At 40.2% G+C, this 20739-nt stretch overlaps 2 protein-coding genes across 3 annotated transcripts; one reads left to right on the forward strand and one right to left on the reverse strand.

Annotated features, from left to right (window-relative positions):
• Nucleotides 1-278: 278 nt before the first annotated feature.
• On the reverse strand, nucleotides 279-20462 carry LOC132793455 (CYFIP-related Rac1 interactor B). 2 transcript variants are annotated; one of them, XM_060803384.1, is made up of 5 exons: nucleotides 20276-20462; nucleotides 18590-18968; nucleotides 4987-5249; nucleotides 1655-1917; nucleotides 279-1589 (listed from the first exon to the last, which is right to left on the reverse strand). In XM_060803384.1, exons 2-5 carry the CDS (start codon nucleotides 18771-18773, stop codon nucleotides 1325-1327), a joined length of 975 nt encoding a protein of 324 aa, XP_060659367.1. In that variant the 5' UTR covers nucleotides 18774-18968; nucleotides 20276-20462; the 3' UTR covers nucleotides 279-1324. The 2 variants fall into 2 exon arrangements, with proteins under 2 accessions (XP_060659367.1, XP_060659368.1); XM_060803385.1 differs by having other exon boundaries at nucleotides 20406-20423.
• On the forward strand, nucleotides 2321-3368 carry LOC132793456 (putative mediator of RNA polymerase II transcription subunit 15). Its single transcript, XM_060803386.1, has 2 exons — nucleotides 2321-2454; nucleotides 2540-3368. The coding sequence occupies exons 1-2, from the start codon at nucleotides 2404-2406 to the stop codon at nucleotides 3233-3235; spliced, it is 747 nt and encodes a 248-aa protein (XP_060659369.1). The 5' UTR covers nucleotides 2321-2403; the 3' UTR covers nucleotides 3236-3368.
• Nucleotides 20463-20739: the final 277 nt, after the last annotated feature.

Here is a 20739-nt window from a genome sequence, read left to right on the forward strand (position 1 = left end):
AATATTTTGAAAATCCAAATGAAAATGGACTTCATAATTATATTGGGTGGGTTCATTGGCATGTCCACTTGCCAGATATAAAGTAGAGATCTAAGTTGAATGAGATATGGATAAATAAATTGGCAGCATATTGGTTGATGTTGTGTGATAACTAATTTATTCTGGATTCAGCATTCTCTATAGTGTCGTTTTTCTTTCTGTTGCTGCTCTTATCGCATATACATATAAATCTTTGCTTTCTTGTGTTTTCATCAGTTTTTCATATCATTTTGTTGCAGTTGTTCTTGTTTTTTTTGATTTTTGATTATTTGGTACAAATTTTGTGATTTCATAAATTTCTATTTGTAAATCTTAAAAATAAATACTATTATTGCGCAGCTTTCTGTCCTGATCGGACAGATGTAAGTATGTATATGTATAAAGGTTTTGTTTTTGTTTAAATACGTTTATCAAATGTTCATTCAGTGTGGAAATATAAATGCATCTGCGTTCTTACTGCGTGTTCATCGTCATCATCATCAGTATCAGTTTTGTTCAGGCCATTTTAGTTGGTATGTATTGTAATTGTTTCATAATTTATCATAGAATTTGTTATTCATATAGATTTATATATGTAGTCATGTACAAAAAAATATGCTAAATTTGATTTAAAAAACGTATTTAATATTTATAATCTCTGTTTATCATTTTTTCTTTCTCTTTTAGTAGTTTGAAATGGAAATTTAGGATATTCATTTCTATAATTTCTATATTTTTACTTTGCGCTAATTTCTTTTTATCATTTTCTTGCTTCTTGTTATCAATTTGTATTAGATTTGTTCATTACTTAATATTAGTGCTAAATTATGAGCTAAATATTGTGGTTGTTGTTGCTGTTGTTGGTGCTGATATTTGTTGCATGTGGCATTCATTGCATAAGGAGGCGCTAAACAATACACAATTGGCGAAGTTACAAATTACAAAATAGAAATTAATACAAGTGCTGGAAATGCATTTGCATTGCATAAATATAAAACTAGAGGCTGCCTCCTTTTTGTTGCACAACATTCACACATGATAAACATAAGTAATTTATATATATATTATTATATATATATATATATAGTCGTAACTCGTATTGAAGCCTATTAATTACATACATAAATTAAAAAGAAAACCGTTATTATTAATCTTTAAACTTTTAAAAACAATAAGGTTAACGTTACAAATTGTACACATGATAAACAAAACACACGTTTTGTGGGCGCTTCGTGCATTCGCATTTGGCTTTATCCCCCGCCCCCACCGACATCGAGATCCAGATCCACCATCCAGAGAGATGTCATTATGCAGCCAGCATATTGCGTATGTTCTTCGGCGTGTTCTCCTCGTTGAGATGCTTCGTCGTGTAGCGCAGGGCATTCAGCAGTGGCTCCGCCTTTATCGCCGGCTGCGCCTGCAGCAATCGCACGCATCCCTTGACATCCACATGAGCGCCACGAGCAAACGCGCCCACGGGATGCACATGATCGTAGAGTATGACAAGGCCGACCATCACACGCAGCACCAGCATTTGTGTCTCCTCGCGTTCAATCTGTTGCAGCAGTTTTCTGTAAGGGGAAAAGCCACATGATAAATTCAAAATAAACATTATTTTTTCGTTAGGGATGCTTACGGATTCTCCAGCATGCGTAGGCAGACTTTGGCCATGGTGCCAAGCGTTTCTGTTGTGTTTTGCACATCGTCCGCATTGTCGTTGACAAACTTGGATGTGGCCTCGCTCAGCACCTTAAGCATGGGCGTGGCATGTGCATAGAAGAGGGACATGCGATTGGCCAGCTCTGTGCTGACCAGCATGTTTTCTGTGGAGTCCACGCGCTGTCGGCTGACAATGCGTCTGTAGTAACTGAAGTCGTTCTGTATGGCGGGTGTTTTCATCTGCAAATGGAACGAGGCGGAAATGGAACATCAGACAGGTAGGTAAGCAGTTTACTGGGCATAGCAGTGCAATGCACTGCTTGCTATATTAATTAAACTGTGTTGCACTGCTTGGCAAGGCGGGCGTAATTGACACCAGCCAGCCAGCATTAATTTATTTATCTCTAATTGCAGTACGTGACACCGCAATCTGACTTAATTTTTATAATTCGTCAGCCCGGCCCAGACTCAGCACATAGTCTATTTAACTGTCAGGGCTGCCACAACTCACAACGCGGAGTCGTGCGTGAGAAAAACTTCTGAGAGCTAGCCGCCTGCCTGCTTTGCTGCGCTTTGCCCCGTCCAACAAAACAACTCGTGTAGTGTCTCATCATTTACCTTGGGGAGAGCTTGAAACTCGCAAGCGTTTTATATACTATATGTGTACTACCTCAATACTTTATATAAATACGTTATTAGCATAAATCATTCTAACAGTAAGTAACAATGCCTCAAGCAGGACGGACGAGCATCAACAACAGCTACAGCTATGAGTGGGTGAGTGTTTATTTGACTATTGATGCAATTGGTTGGCGAGATGATTAATTAGTTATCATATAACCAATAACAATTATATTTTCAGATTTCACTGCTGGTAATGTTGATATTGCCGAGCTTTACAACAACCCAATTTGCGTCATCGTTGTATAACAGACAGTTTTATGACCACAATCAACAGCAGGTACAGCAACAACAAGGCTTTGTCTATCCGGACGCACCAGTGACCTACAATCAGAAATATCCTGCATCTGGTCAGTCCGTATGGTCGAGTGCTCCTATTGTTGTTAACGACGAGGCCAATAGCCTCCAGCTGGAGCAGCAGCAACAGGATCGCCATTATTTGCCCATTAATTACTACAGCAATAGAGAGACGGACAGACGGCAGACCAATTGGATGAACGACAACGACAACGAGAACTACAACTACAATGTGCCGACTACACGTGCTGCCAATCACAATTACAACAATGTGCCAGGCTACTTTTACCCCACACAACAACAAATTCAACATCAAGTGCAACCACAATCCCAACAAGAAGTGGAGCAACGTGAACTGCTTGCGGTGGCCGATTCCCATCGGGAGGAGGAGCAAATCGTTCGCATTGGTGGCAGTCGCTCACTATCCCCCATTCCCAATGATTACTTTGATGCACCTCAGTCGTTGCAACGTCGCGACTTTGAGGCTAAATATGCCAAGCACTTTGCCGACTATGTGCGCAAATATCCACAACGATTGCAGCCGTTGTTCAACACTGGCACACCATATGTTGACAAGTGAACAACAACAACAACAACAAAACAATTTGGGTCAGCAATTTCAGATAAATTCCTCTACTTTATTCAATAAAACGCAAATAAATGTAAATTGAATGCATCCCCAGTGCCAAACAAAAATGCTGTGCGTGTGCCAAGAATTTCACTAATTGCTGTAAGAGATCAGATCAATCGCTGCAGCGATAAACAGCTGCGTTTTAAATAATGACTGCTTTAGAAATTCGCTTGCTTGACTTGGCTCACTGCTTCAGCCTCAATAAATTGTGTAGCATACTTTGAGGTGCTGATGTAAATGAGAAGTTACAGTCAATTGGTACTCTTTTTCTAACCGTTTTGATAATAAAATAGAGGAAAACTGCCACATGGTAAAGAATTTAACTAATTATTGAAAAATTAACAACTTATCGAGCTGCAGTTTTAAATGATTTCTTCATAAACTCGCTTTGCGATTTAGCGACTGGAGTTCACTGCTTCGCCAGCAAGTCAATAAATTCTGTAGCATACTTTGCGGCACAGACAAAAAACAAAAAAAGAATAAAGAAAAGACCAAAAGACAACAATAACAAAGTGGGGCCAAGTGGGGCTATTGCCTGGCAACGGAAGTGGCTGTTACACTGTTACTGTTACTGCTAGTTGGTAAGGCACGTTTGGGCCTTATATATCAACTGCACATACATAATGCAGGCAGGCGCGCATGTGTGTGTGTGTGTGTGTATTTGAACTGACACTTAGACACACAATGAACGTGCAAACAGAGGCAACGACAACGGCGGCATCATCAACATCATTATCAAGTTTAGCACACATAAAAGTGGCTGCGAGCTGAGAGCCGAGAGCGACCGATGACGATGACGTTGACTTCCTCCGCCAACCAGCTAACAGCCAGGCTAAAACCGAACACTACTCTCTGGTGACTTTTGCCTTTGCAAGTCAGTCTCAGCCTCAATCGAATCGAATTCATAAAAGTTTTACAAAACGGAAACGAGCCATGGGAAAACGAGCATACTCTGATTTGGCAGCGAATTAATCGATTTGTTTGGGGCCAAACACAACAGTTAAATGCAGTAGGAGCATTTAACTCGCAGTTCAAGTTTAACCCAGTTTTACAGGCAATTGAAAATGCCTGCTACCTTTTTGCTCTTAAATTATTTACGAACATTATCTACATAGGTTATTTATTTACAGTTCGAGGAGACCCGCAGAGTTGTGGTTGCCTGCGTTCCGCCTTTGCGTGCTCACTGAAGCGCCGACAATTGGGCAGGGGCCAATGAATGGAGATTGGATGCGTGTGTAGGCTCTAATGAGAGTTTACTGTATCAGTTGTTTGCTGCTGCAGCAATTGAGTCGAAGATTTTTCATCAATGAGCCGCAGCACGCGCTCGTCTCGGGCGGACAAACAGAGAGACAGACAGACAATCAATTAAAAATGCAACCACGCGCACAATGAGTTGGCAATGACTCGGGTTGGCTAAGACTGCCACAGGCTGTTGACGGTTTGTTGACTGTGCCAGCTCCCACATAAGGCAGCCAACATGTCTCTGTCTTCGGTCTTCTGTCTTGGCTCGGCTTGGCCTGCTCTTAAAGAAGACATAGAGAACGAGCAACGAACAACGAGCAACGAACAAATATTGTGGGCGACGCCTCTGCGCTGGCTTGTGCCCAAATCTGGCAGCAGTTGTAATAACACAACAAACTCTGGCAGTGAGATATATTTGTGGTTTTCTGTGTGTCTGTGTATGTTTGACTGCTACTCACCTTGTACTCATCGAATTTCAACACAAATTCCAGTATCTCGGCCAGCTGCTTGACCAGCGCCTGCTGTGTCTCCAAGTGCTGTGTCGGATTCAGCTTGCCGCCAACCAGTTGACCCAGCAGCTTGGGCACTATTTTGTCCAGCTCCAAGGAGTGTTCGTAGCAACGCTTCAGCTTGGTGACCAACGGAAGAACAGCCGCCCAGGCTTTGGCCTGTACTTCTGGCGAGGGATCGGCGATGGCTTCGCGGATTTCTTTGTTGGCTCCCCTGAAACAACGAGATTGGAATAAAGCACATTGTTAATATGTACGAGTATGTATATAGATGTATTTGAGCCAAGTTAAAGTTATGTTTTGTTCTGTTCTGCGGCAAATGTGCGCTTGGCATGCAAACACAATAAACGTCGGAGCGCGTGGAGGCAACTTTTCTAAACGAAGCAAACAAACGATTTTGATTTTCCTCGTGTTTTATGCATTTTTCCTTTTCATTTTCCTGCCGTTGACCACAGCAGAACTGTAACGCAATCCAACAACAAACTACAAACTACAAACCATAAGGCATTGCGGCTTTCAATTCTTTGTGTTTTTGTTGTTGCTCTTTTTGCTATTATTATTTCTATGCCACATGCAACAGCGAATAACGCGCTCTGCGATTTTTATCGACGCTTCATAATCTAAAAACAGAAAGGCAGGCAGGCAGCAACAAAAAAAAAAAGAAATAAAGAAAAATACATAATAATAATAAAACAAAACAACAACAACAAAAATAACGAGCATAACAAAGCCTAACGAACGGTCATTGCATGTTTTCAAAACTTTATTTTGCCTCGCCAGCTATGTTTTGTGATATTTTTTTATTGTACATTGGCGCAGCAGCAGCAATCAACAAATGGCGTTGATTATATCAATTGATGCATTTTGGTTTCTCTAAATACGTATACGACGCGTGTACATGCCACATACATACATACATATGTATGTGTTGAGTTCAGCTTTTAAGTGCCACTAATGACAATTAAGCGCCGTGACTAAAAACAAGTGAATGACTTTGTACGCTCGCCTGCAGACCAATTTAATACGTTTATTTACTATTCGTATGCCAATAAGCAGATAATGAGTGCAGCAATAGATAACAATTGCAACGACCAAGTAAATCTTCCGCCTTTGATTAGTCTTGGCTTTGACTAGTGAGGGATTTAATAAACTTGATGCCAACCGAAATGATGTTCATATATGTTATCTCAATAATATATATAATTGCCTTAGAAATATAACTTTAATGTCTTTCTAATATATTCTTAATCAAACATCGAGACAGAACTATAAGAAACTGTAAGAGCTGGCAACAACAATTCTTTAGACCTACATACAAATTCTAAAAGCTAACTATTAGTTTCACTTACTAATAGTATTAGTACACAAGTTGTTCTTTTTCAATTTTCATTACAATCCCTTTATGTTTGCCTAGTTTACCTAGTTTTAAGGTTTGGCTGGTCCGACATAATTTAGTTGTCTTTTCTAAATTTAGATAGCTGTTTTCACACAGTCGCTTTCTTGGTCGCCTCTCACTCTGGGAGTGATAGCCAAAGTAGTCTTTCCCCCTTGATTAGACCACACATGCCACGCCCCTAATTTTCGGTTCGGTTCTCTGTTTTTGGCTAATCAACAACAGAACAGTAAGAGCCCACAACGGACAGACACATCGCGTGTCTAACCTTTTAAAGCAACATTAGCATAAATTTCAGCATTATACATAGACTCGACTCCCAGTTAACCAACATTGCGTATACGCAGAGTTTTTTCTAGCTGATGTTATTTTTGGTTTGCACACCTTTGGCTTGCTGTAATGTAATGGGCTCAGGTTAGCACGTGCTGTGTGTTTATAATTAAATTGCAGCGCAGAACCATAATAAGCAGTGGCAGCAAAAGCAGAAGCAGAAAACACCCTCAGACATGTTTTGTGCTCTCTGTTTACTGTTTATTTGTTTGGTTGCAAGTCCATCGACGAGTGCTTTGCCATAATAAAAATGCAACTGTCTGCATCTAAATCAACACATAGCAGCAGACCGCGTGTCTTCTCCTCCTTCCCCTTCTCCTTCGACACGTTGCTGCATTTCTTTGCGCTCCACATCATTTACACCTGTTTTGTGTAGCAAAGTCAAGTCATGTCCTTGGCCAGCAGCTGCTTCTGCTACTGCTACTGCTGATGCTGCACTTGAAGCTGCACGAATGTTTAACGCGCACAAACAAGTCAACAAACGAAGCATACGAGAGCGGAGCGGAGAGAGTGGGAAACTGACAGGAAAGTCTGCGTGCTTTGTTGGTATGTGTATGTGTGTTGTCGCATTGTCTTGTTTACGCCAGCGACTCTCTAAGGACTCTTATGGCCGGTCATGCAGCGGAAACTGCGCTCCTTCTGCAGCTGCTGCTCCGTGTGTGTAGGCAGACAGATTTAGAGGCCGAGATTGCGTCTCTCGGCAGCATGAGCATGAGTGTGTCTGTGCACAGCGAGAAAATTGGCTATCCAAGCTTGGCCAATGTTTGTGGAAATACAAATTTGAGAAACAGCCAACATTAAGGAATTGTTGATCAACGATAAAATGGGAAAGTAAAACCGAAAAGAGATTTAATGTTTGATGATTGAACAGCATTTAATATATAACATATACATACATATATGTATAGATGAATAATTATTTTTGCAATTATTCATCTACCATATACATATATGAATGCATATGTTATATATTAAATTTTAAATATTAAATCATGATTTCAGAGGTTGCGAAAAAAGTAAGAGTGAGTCAACATAATTGTGCCGAGTACCCGCAGTTTATTTTAGCAAATTCCGAACTGATTTCTCTCAGTGTGTGATTCAGCCCCCTTTGCTTATTTTTCAAGCATTTATCTCACATCGCGACATGTGCACGTCAGAAACAAAGCGACAAAACAGGCGTAGGTGGAGTTGGCATCTTTCAGTTTGCAGTTTGCAACTTGCAACTTGCAACTTGGAAGCTGCAACTTGCGTTTTGTCACAGGAAACATGCAACGAACTGGCCGGACGCCCTTCGCCCCCTCTCTCGCCACTCACCACTCGCCTCTCGCTCTTTCAATCTCTTTACTCAGCCGCATTTGTTGATTCATCGCGTTTCTCCTCTCATCAGCGCAGCATCGCAACACAACGCATCGCATCGCATAAAGCGTTGCATGCTCCAATAACAAAGCACGTGCTGTGTCTCAGGCTGTTTCATGCATTTTACCAAGTAAAACTCTTCAGCACTTCTCACCCACACAGCACACAGCACAAGTGGATGGAAAGAGAACAACAAACTTGAACTTGCATGACTTTTATGCTGTGCGGTTGTTGGTAAAAGCAGTTTTCATTTTGCTGTAACTGTTTCTACGTTTTTAATTAACACTTAAGACGCCCAGCTTAACGCTGTTTGGCAACAACAACAACAACATCGACCACAGACAACGTTGGCCACATACAAATCGCAATCATTCAGCGTTTCAATTTATTCATAGAGAGGGCGATAGAGAGAGAGAGAGAGCGAGAGAGAGATGCATAGTTAATTAAATTGGCGAATTGCTGCTGCAGCTCTGCAGAGAAGAAGTAAAAGCGTTGTTAATGTTGTCAGTCAATGGCTGCTGCTACTGCTGTTTAATTGAAAATTAAATTAAATTCGACGCGGAAATGAGTGTGTTGCTCTTTATGCGGTCGCTTTGATGGCCAGCCATTGATGACACTTCGCTCGTTAGCATAACAACAAAAACAGCAACAACAACAACAACAGCAACGATAACAAATTACAGCCATTTCGATTAGTGTGCTGCAGCTGCCTATCGATAATTAAAGCTTCGCAGTAATGACAGCGCCATGTAATCGCTGCATGAAACTGCTTGCCTTGACGATTGACTGACGAACTGCTTAACGCAACACATCTCCCTCTCTCTTTCGCTCCTCGACGCACTGCATTTGAACTGAGCAGCAGCTTAAGTGCGCGACAAACAGGAAAGTGTGGGTGGCCAGCTCTCAAATGAATGTTCATATATCAAACATTTGTATGTATGTGTGTACATACACGACGTTTTAACTAAGTGTGCATGAAATGCATGTCGCAAAAATTGCTGAGTTGTTGTCTTTATACCCGGCACACTTAGAATATAAGGGTGTTATTATAAGAGAAGCACATATTTCTAATCATAGAAACTATTTAAATATATCTATATATATATATATATATAATATTATGGATACCATTAGATTTACGCAACTTTAAAAGTATTACTAAAAGTTCGTCTCGTCTCAACTTGGTATTAAATATATTCCAGATTTTAGAATGTTTTCTGATATCAAGCAATATACCTAATTTCATTTAAAATGTCAATACTTGCGTTTCTTTGTATTTCAAAATCTATTTTAATTGTATACTGAATATAATCCAATGCATCAGGTATTCCAAGAGTTGGCTATATTTTTGTTTGCTTGTCTGCCTCTCCACAGACATGTTTTTGTTGCAGTAGTCACAATGCTTTACAGTCACGTGCTTTATAGAGACTAGACTGTCAGCATGTTTTAGAACTCTAGGGCATTACCAAGTCGAGCATTTGGAATCTTCTTAACCTGCAGGAGTCACACAAATTCCAACATGCGCTGCAAACAAACAACACTCTTGGGAGGTGTGTCGTGTGGCAAATACAGAAGTTTTGTTTTGTTTTTGTTTGCTTACGCGGCGTGACAGTCGAACTGTTGTTTTAATTTAAAGAGTCATGCAACAACAGCTGCAACTGCCACAGTGACAACAGAAGCAGCAGCAACAGCAATGCAACTATTAATCAAAGCAATTTTCATAGATATTTGCATACCGCGAAAACTTTTGTGCTTTTCCATTTTCCAATTTTCAACTTTTCCCTTTTTCCATCAGAGATGCGCGCACCTTAAATTCGAGTCACGTCGCAATCTGAATACAAATCGAACTTTTTACGAGAACATCATGCGATACGCAATCGAAGATGACGAAGCCCTGTTGATGTTGAGGCCAAACAAAGCCAATGCTAAAAATCTAGCAGAAATTCCCCGAAAGATGAAAACTTGAATTCTGCTTAAAAATTAAAAAAAAAAACGTGGTCGAGCCGATGACTATTAAATGCTCATAATTTATTTTTATAAAGCAAGGGAGACCCAATTGAGAGAATTGGAAGAGTGAAGTGCGGCAGTTGCCACAGATGACAGACGACAGACACTGGGTCGCCTGCTGCCCGTTGTCTGCTGCTTGGGATGCCTCTGGTGACACGATTTTCCCAGAGTGCTGGATCGACGTTGCGACGCCCCCAACTGAAGTCTGAAGTCTGAACTGAATTCAAGCGCCGCTGTGTTGACTACATAATCATAAATATTTCATAACAATTTGTATTATGACTCTCGCCACTTTTTGCCTCTCTGTCTCTCTTTCGCTCTCTCTCTCGCTGTGTAAATCGTCTTCCGCTGCTTAATTATTCAATGGACTCGACTTGATATCAAAATACAACAACAAAGACGACAACGAGCAGAACATATGTTTGCGTATTGCAAAAGCGCTCTTTGTGTACTTTGTGTACAAATGCTGACTGCTGACAGTAGCTGTAACACTAACACAACAACACTAGCAACACTAACATCAACAGCAATCGACAACACAACTGTGACTCATTGAAAATGATCGTTGAAAGTTCCCAACTTCCATTGAAGCTATGTCGTGGCGGTAACTTTGTAGTTTGTTGTTGTCTCAGTTGCTCAGTTGCTGCTTGTTATTTGTTGACTTAGAATTGCTTTCGATTTTCAAGGGAATGCAATGCTGCATCATGACCTGCACATTGACGAAATCTGCAGGTGATGCAGGTCTTTATAAATATACTTGACGCGACGTCGCAAGGCAATCTCAAGCATTCAAATTTCATTTGAAATTGACTCTCAATATGGGCACAGCCCGCAGAGAGTGAGAGTGAGTGTGAAGGGAAACAACAACAACAATAAAACAACGAAAAGAGAAACAGAAACAGCTGCTTAGTGCTGTGATTCACAAGCATCACTCATGTTAACGACGATGATGATGATCATGGGCCAACTGGCTGGCTGGCTGGCTGACTAACTGTCTGCATTACATCTACGCGGCGTATACTTAATGCCCATGCAGGCATGAGAACAAAGGAGTTGTGTGGACCAGTGAACTGCGCAGTAAACACTCTTGCTAATTTCAGCTCATTCTCTCTTCTCTTCTCTCTTTCTTCTCTGCATAGTTCATACTTGTTTCAACTGTCAAATGATGCGTAAACTTTGTCAGTTAACACATTTAAAAATAACGACAATGGCCTAATTTTCGGCGAGCTTTTCAAGGGCTCCGTGGGGCCATTATAACATAAATAACAGCAACAACTACAGTAAAACACAGCAGAGCGACAACAACTAAATATGGCGTTATAATGCCGCCAGTTGCCCCCTCTCGTTGCCCCCTTCCGTTGCCCCTTGCCAGTTGCCAGTTGGATGTCACGAGCGTCGTAATTTATCAAGATAATCGAAATAAGCAGCCAAGTGCAATAGCAACAACAATGCCATAAAGATAAGATAAACACATGTCGATTATCAATGGCGTGAGTGAAAGAAAGAGTGCGAGCGAGAGAGGGAGCGAAAGTGTGAACGAGATGGGGCATCAATAACGTAAGTACCCCGATACAATATTGTGTATAGGATATGCCACAATGATTGCATTTAATTATCGACCATCATTTGCTTATCACCAAACAATGTCACAACATGCCTTTGACGCATCCAACACTGCGTATGTGTGACGTGAGATTGTGTGTGGGTGTGTATGGCGGGGAGAGAGAGGGAGAGAGGCAGCAGCTGCGTGTGGTCATTGACAAATCTATATCTCAATTTCAGATTTATTATCTTTACAACTTACAGCTGGCTCCAGATTATGGAAAGAGCTGCAATTCCGAATGTTCTCTCACGATTCCCAGTAATAAATCCATTGAGCTATATTACCCCAAAGGGATTAAGTTTAGCTACAGATAGCGACATAAATTTGTATGTTTATTTATTACACAACCAGATTATCTGTAACATTTGACTTCTCTAGGTTAATTTGATATTATTTGGAATGGTGGCAAAGGCAAAGAACAATTAGTTTCCTCTGTTGACAATTCATAAATAAATAGTATCACAACACCAATTCATAATCATATTGATACTGAAAACACTTCGATGTTTAACTGTTAACTCTGCACATCACAATTGAAGTGCATCGAGAAATTGGGAAAACTCAATTCCATGTCTTTACATTGTAGCTGGCAACATGTTTATTGATTCACACATTCAGCTGTTAAAAATTGGGTTAGTACAGCGGAAAATTAACAGAACAGAACCGAACAGAACCGAACAGAATTGCTGGCATTTTAATTGAGTTTGACGACACGCACACGCTGAAGATACAAACAGACAGACGAAAATCGAAGAAAAACTCGGAATGAAAAATTCCTGAAGCATTTGACATGCTGTGGCCTGTTGTTGATGCCTCTAACAAAGTCAGAATGCCAAGATACATATGCAAATGTACATTTGTAAATATGATATGTACTATATATACTATATATATATATATATATGCAGAGAAGTAAGATTGATTTACATATTACATTTGGCAGTAAAGAATATATATAAACAAGTAAGAAAGCTACAGTCGAGTGTACTCGACTGTGAGATACCCGCTACCCATTTTGAATAAAAGCAATATATTTTGCGGTATTATTCTCAAAATATACCAAATATACTGCCAAAATTCTAAAAATATGCCAAATTGTATATTTGGTATATCGATATAGTACCGCATTCAAAATATACCATTAACGGCTCAATATACCAGATTGTCAGCCAAATCAACTAAGACCCCTAGTAAGTAGGCGTTTTTGCCCATACAAAAGTATTTCTTTAATAACTCCGACACTTTTTTTCTGATGGCAACCAACTTTTTAGGAATCATAAGTACTATATATATTATTATTGTATATACCAAAATGTATTCGATTTTTTTGATTTGCGGGGGCGGAAGTGGGCGTGGCAAAAATTAGAAACAAACTTGATCTGCGTGCAAGCATAACAAATGCTGTCGAAAAAAATTAAAGCTCTATCTCTTATAGTCTCTGAGATCTAAGTGTTCATACGGACAGACGGACAGACAGACAGACGGACATGGCTAGATCGTCTCGGCTGTTGACGCTGATCAAGAATATATATACTTTATAGGGTCGGAGATGCCTCCTTCTACCTGTTACATACATTTCCTGCCGGCACAAAGTTATAATACCCTTCTACCCTATGGGTAGCGGGTATAAAAAGTGAAGAAAAGAATGCGAGAGTCTTTGCAATTTGCACAAACCACTTGCAGTTTCTTAGCCGCCCCAAAGAGACCAGACACAAAGCTATTTGTGTATGTGTGTGTGTGTGCTTTAGTAAAATGGCCATTGGCATTTTTAGTGGCACTTGAAAACTGTTAGCAAAGCAATTACAGCCACAACGACGCCAAGTTCAAGGCAGGTGGCAAGCAGTCAGAAGCTACGAGTAGTAAACAAAGCAAAAGGCGAGTGGCAAAGCGAAGACAAAGCAAATGCTAAAGACATTGCCACCTAATCCTGGGCTAGACAAAAAAGCCAAGTGGCAAGCATTAGATCAGTTGGTGGATGGATGAATGGACTGGGGAATAAGACAGAGAGTGCAGAACATAATTGAATGTCGTTGGGAATGTTTTATTCAATTGAAATGAGTTAAATTCGGTTAACCAAGCCAACAAAGCCTGTTCAGTGTCATTTCAATTCAGCAAATAATTGTGCCCAGCCAGACACAGTTTCGATTGAATGAGTCGACGACAGAGGCGACTATGCGAGATGCGAGATTCGAGATTGGGGCAGACGGAGGCCAAATAATTTTATGCAAAATTTGTGCCTCAATTGCCACCTGAGAGGAGAACATAATGAGGCATCATCATCAAATACGCGCACGAGTGTTTCGAGTGCTCCACTTCAAGTGAGCGGAGGAGGAAAAAGAGGAGACGAAGCGAAATTTAATTATGGCAAACTATGGATAATGAATAAACTAAAAGCTTTTGCCAGGTGATGTGCGGCTAGAAAATGCCACGTAATCGGATTTCCCTAATTTTATTGACAGCGTCTGAACTGATTGTGAGATCATTGAGTACAATTTATTCAATCTTTAATGACAGGATGGAAAATCTCTCCGCTTTTCCCCCGCAAAACAAAAGTCTCCTTCAATCTGTGAGCTAAAGGGTATTTACGTAAAAATCAACAATAAATTATGAACCAAATTTCGCATTGCGCTTGTAAACGTAAACTGTTCAAAATTGTTGTTTACTCTACAGTATTTTTCTTGCTTTTTTACTCATTGTTTTTGTTATTTTATTTTGCGTTTCTTTTTTTTTAGCGCAATTAATTTGCAGCGGATGACGTCGGAAATTCAAATACGAATATAAATAGAGACAGAGAGAGAGATAGAGATACATTCATGGATACCCTGAATAGTGTATAATCATAAACAAATACAAATGAGCCGTAAAATGTTACAAATGTTAGCAGCGATGCATGGAAAGTGAAAACGCATTCAAAATGAAAAGTAAAAATACAAATCATAAATAATACAAATTCGTAATTTGTAATTTAATTTGTCGCTAATTTGGGCCATGCAACCGAATCGTTAAACATCCAATAAGGTCAACACAAATGCAATTACAGCGAGTTGAAAGCGAATTTACGATTGTGCAATAAAAAACCAAATTTAAGAAACTTGTGTTTGCCTCTTTTGGGTGCAGATATCGAACAGAAGGGGAAACTGGCAATGGATTGGATTGATGTGAGAAATAGTCGAAATGCGACTGCGACTGCGGAAATTGAATTGTCACACAATAAACAACAGCAACAACAACAACAACAACAACTGACAGCGACAGCGACATTGTTGGCTTGACCATTTTTAGAGAGACTTAGACAACGACAACGGACAAAAGGGTTCCGAGCACAAACAAATATCATTTTGTATAATATGCAAACAGTCGCGTTGGGCACGCACATTATAGCAATTACTTATACGACTATATGTTATAGAATGTCTCAATGAATGACCAACTGGCTAACTGGTTAACTGCCTGACTGACTGACTGACTGACTGACTGCCCCATAACCGGAAGTGTGGAGACGCGTCGAGCGGCTTTTTTTTCGCATTGGTCGCACATCGTTTAAAAAAATATTCGTGGAACTGGAAATCGTCGAGTTTGTGGGCAACTGCAACGAGATGTGCCAAAGGGGGGAGAGGGGAGGGGAGGGAAGAGTACTGGGGCTGCCTCTCAGTCTCTAATGACTGCTCATTTTGTCATTATTCTGATTGCTGCTGCCTCTCGCTTTCATTATAAACCCGACATTAAACATTTAAGTGTTTATTTATTCATATGCACACAAAGTATTGTCATTTTTATGTGGTTCAGCATTTGATAAATGGGTCGCTGCTGTGACACAAATTTGAGGGGAAGTTGGCTCTGAATTTGGGAATAAACTATTGAGAAAAAGTGCTACAAAAATCGAACAATCACAACAGCAAAATTACCTACAGGATACAATTTTAATGAATACCAAATAGAAAAGATAAAACAGTAAGAAAGTTACAGTCAAGTGTGCTCGACTGTGAGATACCCGCTACCCATTTTGAATAAAAGCATTTTGAAACAAACTTGATCTGCGTGCAAACATAACAAATGCTGTCGAAAAAAGATTATAGCTCTATCTCTTATAGTCTCTGAGATCTAGGTGTTCATACGGACAGACGAACAGGCACACAGACACACAGACGGACATGGCTAGATCGTCTCGGCTGTTGATGCTAATTAAGAATATATATACTTTATAGGGTCGGAGATGCCTCCTTCAACCTGTTACATACATTTCATGTCGGCACAAAGTTATAATACCCTTCTACCCTATGGGTAGCTGGTATAATAAGAATTGAACCTGTACCTATTCACAAGCTAATACTTCTAAAACGAAGCTAAAAAAAGTTCTAGCACAGCTGGAATATCCATTAAATAAACTAAACTCTTTAGTGAATAATGACAATTAGCTGCAAAGTGATTACTGCTGCCAGCTGGAGTCAAATGCGTTCTTAAATGTAGGTCGAAGGTTTCATTAAAGAGATTAATAGTCAATGGAACAGCTGAAGAACAAATCAAGGCAACGACAAAGCTCATAAATGGATATCAACTTTATTCGTAGGAATATGGAGTATAGAGCATTTCTCAGCCTACAAAAATAGCATGTTTCATATTAAGGAAGTGATGAATTTATCGCAGTACTTCAGAGGTGTTATGAGTATGGATTATTATTACACAAGAAACACTCTTTGTTTCGATGGCTATAGGAAACTCCATCACGCCACACGCCACACGCCCCCGCCCCACGCCTTCACATTTGATTGCTTCACTGAAGTGTTCCTCAATGTTTCGCTCACATTTTCGATGACTCAATTTGCGTGTGAACTCATTGAACTCGCATTATGTGGGCATTATTATATACCATTCATATTATATACACTCTGTATGCACTTTGCATATTATCTGCATTGTTGAGCTGCTCACAAACCACAATTTCGTATTCAAATTCAGCGCAATTCAGTTCAGTCAAGTGCAGTTACAAGGTTGGGTCTTCGATTACTTCCCCCTAGTCTCAAATATAATTACAAGCGATGGCTGGATGGATTGTATTGCATTACCCAATTAACCACACATTCTGTGTGCAAGTTTTTGTATTATGTATATAACATATATAGTATTGTGTTTACGAGTATAGTTCATCAGGTTTCAATGGCTTTTTGGCTTACTTATGAACCCTCTTCCTCCTCCTCCTCTTTGCTTTGCACGTTGTCATCATAATAATACTTTTATGATTATTATTGTTATTGTTGTTATTATTGTTAGAGGTGTGCGTAGCGTTGGCGTTTATTGTTATTGATATACTATATTTGTTGTCTACTCTCATTGTTGATCTTGTCATGCGCTTTCAATGAGTCGCACTCATACGAATATGTAGTTAAAGCTCTCGTTGTTCTTGTTTATTGCTCATACACAATGGCCAACAAACATTTGTTGACTTTATCTGCGCTCAATGGACAATAGAAGTAGAAATAGAACGATAAACAGATTCACTCACTAATTGGGAAAGTCGCCTATACAACGATCGAGACTTTAAATGCTTTCTCCCTTATCGAGCTCGAAATGAAAATCAAGCAACAACAACAACAACGACGACGCTGCACGATTTTTGCGAGGCGCAGTTTTCACTCTATTTATAGCATTTGCAAAGAAAAATGCAGAACGTGAAGTTTTCCTTTTTCTTTGGCTGCATTTGGCGCCTGGCCAAAGATTTGTGTGCCAGGAGGCGACGGGGGGCCCGGCCGGGCATTACATACACAAACTGTATATAACCAGTTTACTGCCTTGCTAACCAGTCCACCACCCAAGCCACTCACCCACAGCACCACAGCAAACTCAGTGCCACAGCACTACAGCGGGAGCAAAAACCGCGCCACTAAAAATTGAAATGAAAATAAATGTGAACCACAGAAGAATTGAGGCGCATTTTAAGTTGTTTCCCCTCTCCAAAAAAACCAAAAAAGGAAAAGGGCAACAGCGGGGTGAGCTTTTAAAGGCTTTAAAATGGTTACGAGGTCGTCTTTGTGTTTGCTATGTTGTGCTGTGCATTGGTCAAGTAAAAGGGAAATGAGCTCATTTCGTTGACATTTTCCAGTTCATTTGCGTTGATTAACGCCCTGGACAAACATTTCATTTGGTTTGACTGAAAGCCAATTAATAATTCGCACCACGCGACACTAAAATCCAATTCGTATTCGAATTTCGAATTCGAACTCGCTCGTCGCACGCTTAGCAAAGGTCAGCAACAACAACAACAGCCAAATGCTGACTAATCCGCACTCAAAGAACAAGAAGAAGAACAAGAAGTGTGAACTGCTTGCTAGTTACTCACTGACGTCACAGCAGACAAAACAAAAACAGCAACAACAACGATAACGATATGCCCGAACATGAAGAAAGTCGTTTGGGCGCCGATCAAAACGAAGAGACGCGACAACGACAACGACGACGACGCACGTGAGTCAGACCAAAAACTGAGCAAAGAGAGTGCGCTTTGCTTTTGCTAAAAGAGAGCGAGAGCGCAAGTGTAAGATCAACTACTGTTATGGCACTGGCAAAGGTTAAATGCTCAATTTGTTGACTGGCCCCTTCCCGTTATATTTCGCACATTTTCATTTGATTATTGCTCGCTCGCTTGCACTTATCAGCTGAGTGCACAGTCCAAAGAGAACGAAGCGTAAATATTTAAACGCTTCTTAAGTAAATATGGCAACAATGCGTCAATTAGTTCCATTTAAACAGATATTAGATAGAAAAATACTTGGAAAATCTTACACTACCCCAGCTAACCGGTTCATAGTCGTTACAGGGACTTTACCCTCCTAGAGAAGTGAAGAAAACGGGTTAATGACACACACTCACCTTATAGATTTGTATCTCATCTAGCACAATTTCGGATTCCTTGAGCACACGCTCCACCTCGTCGTACACCTCACGCTCCGTATCCGTGGGCGCGGCATTCTCAAAGTCCAGGAACACATCGTAGGATTTGGCGGCGCAACAATTTGAATCGTCGCGTGACAACAGACTCAGCAGTTTGCCCATTTTCTTGATTAATTTATTATTGGTTGTGTATCGTAGTTGTAGTTATAGTTGGAGTTGATGTTGTTTAAAAATTTATATTTACTTTTTTACTTTGCTTTTGATTTTGTGTTTTAATTTGATCTTTGCTTTTATTGATTTGTCAGCACTTTTGATTGCGTTTTTCACTATACTTTTTTTGTCATACACTTTATGAAGCTGCAAAAGAAACGATACCGATAACAATGGCGATAACGATAAATACATTAACAGCTGCTCTAGCTGAGCGACTGAAGAAGAAAACAAAAGATGCTGTTCATGCACCTGTTGTTGACATCTTAAGGGTTAATAAATTATGGCGGTAAACAGCTGCCTCGATCTCGGATCGCATTGTGGACAAAGAAAACTGTTTTTCATTTTCAAACATACACTAACAAATGCTCAGCATGTGAAATGGCCTGAAACTCCAGAAAAGCCAACAAAACCAAAGTGTTGCCCTTGCTTTTGCTTGCAATGCGGGGGGTGGAGACATGGACATGGAGCGAGGCTGTTTGCCATGTGTCTCACTGTCTCTGTTTGTGAGTGCGTCTGCAAGAGTGTGCGTGTGTTTGTTCTTGTGAGAGCTGCTTGTGCGCAGGAAATGATGCGAAACAGAAACTTATCGAAATTAGTAAACAACGCACACACACATGTACACACTAATACAGCTACCCATACACATGTAGACAACGCAAGGCCAATGTTCACGCCAGGCAGGCAGGAAAAAAAGGCAATTTTCCTCGCCACGCAGCCACATGTAAACATTTTAGGTTTCCCTCTCCTTCGCACACTCACATTCAAGTTAATTGCGAAAAATAAAGCGGCCAAGACATTGTGCGAGTTTCTTTTATTAATAATTTGTTGTATCTGTATGTGTGTGTGAGTGGCGCTGTTGCTGCCGCTGACGCCGCCTGCCGCTTGAGACCAACACTTTGGCTTTGTTTATCTGTACTGCCTGCTTATCTGGCTGTCACTTCGCTCTCTTGTTCTTGCATACCCTGCACACCCAATGTCCACAGGGTATGCCACTATTAATTTTGTAAAGTTGCCAACACCAAGGACAATCGAAATCCCCAAAGTCACATTTATGAGCACAGTACGGACTATAATTTTGGTCAAACACAATTATTCAAGCTTTAACTGTTCGTTTCTGTTCTCGATGTTGTTGTTAGTATTTGCGGGCTTATCTGTTATATTTTTATATGCACACAGTTTTATTATTCCTCAATTGCTTTTTTAGGGTTGATTCGTCGTGCACTGTGTGTTCCTGCCTTGCCTGCATTGGAATTTCAGCAAAACAAGAATTTCCTTCGTATAAAAAAAACATACAACACACTCGCACACACACAGACGCACGCAGGGCATTGCGCGCTTATCACCTTCTTTTTCGCAGCACTTTCGCATGTGTTTGTGTTGGTACTACTGCCTTTTGCATATGTATGTTTGTGTGTGTATGTGCATATTTATTTGTAAGCTGACGAACTCACGTATTCTTGGAGCTGCCCTTTTTGCGGTTTGTTAAATTCGATTATATGTAGCGATTTCGCACATTTGCTTTTAGAACATTTGTGGCTTTACACAAGAATTCTTTATGCATAAAAATATAAAAACACGCACCGAATTCACACACGCCGCAAATAAACGCGCGACCACTTCCCTTAACGGCAGTTGAAAACGTACTAACGGCTAGACGTTTTCTAACACCTGTGATGCAGTGTGACCGCAGTATCGTTTTCGTTTTCACGATTAAAACATTATTCAAAATACGGAAAGTACAAAAATGGTCACCCTGGTTACAGTTGATTTAGTAGCGCGTCTTTTTAAACATTTCTTTACTAAAGTGTTCGACACAAATATCTAAAGGCCGCCTTCCACTTTTCATTCTTATCATTAAAGTTTTTGATGGTACAGCAAAAAATAATATTGAGCAAGTTAAAAAAATACACATGAA

Source organism: Drosophila nasuta, chromosome 3 (assembly GCF_023558535.2).
Source record: "Drosophila nasuta strain 15112-1781.00 chromosome 3, ASM2355853v1, whole genome shotgun sequence".
Taxonomy (NCBI): domain Eukaryota; kingdom Metazoa; phylum Arthropoda; class Insecta; order Diptera; family Drosophilidae; genus Drosophila; species Drosophila nasuta.

Bases quoted from the DNA above. Each gene is read 5' to 3' on its own strand.
- LOC132793456 (XM_060803386.1), top strand. From the start codon at position 2,404: ATGCCTCAAGCAGGACGGACGAGCATCAACAACAGCTACAGCTATGAG. The intron at 2,455-2,539 runs GTGAGTGTTTAT...TTATATTTTCAG, and splicing joins ACAGCTACAGCTATGAGTGG to ATTTCACTGCTGGTAATGTT.
- LOC132793455 (XM_060803384.1), bottom strand. From the start codon at position 18,773: ATGGGCAAACTGCTGAGTCTGTTGTCACGCGACGATTCAAATTGTTGC. The intron at 5,250-18,589 runs TGAGTGTGTGTC...GTTGTTTCAGGG, and splicing joins TGAGATACAAATCTATAAGG to GAGCCAACAAAGAAATCCGC. The intron at 1,918-4,986 runs GTGAGTAGCAGT...TTCCATTTGCAG, and splicing joins TGAAATTCGATGAGTACAAG to ATGAAAACACCCGCCATACA.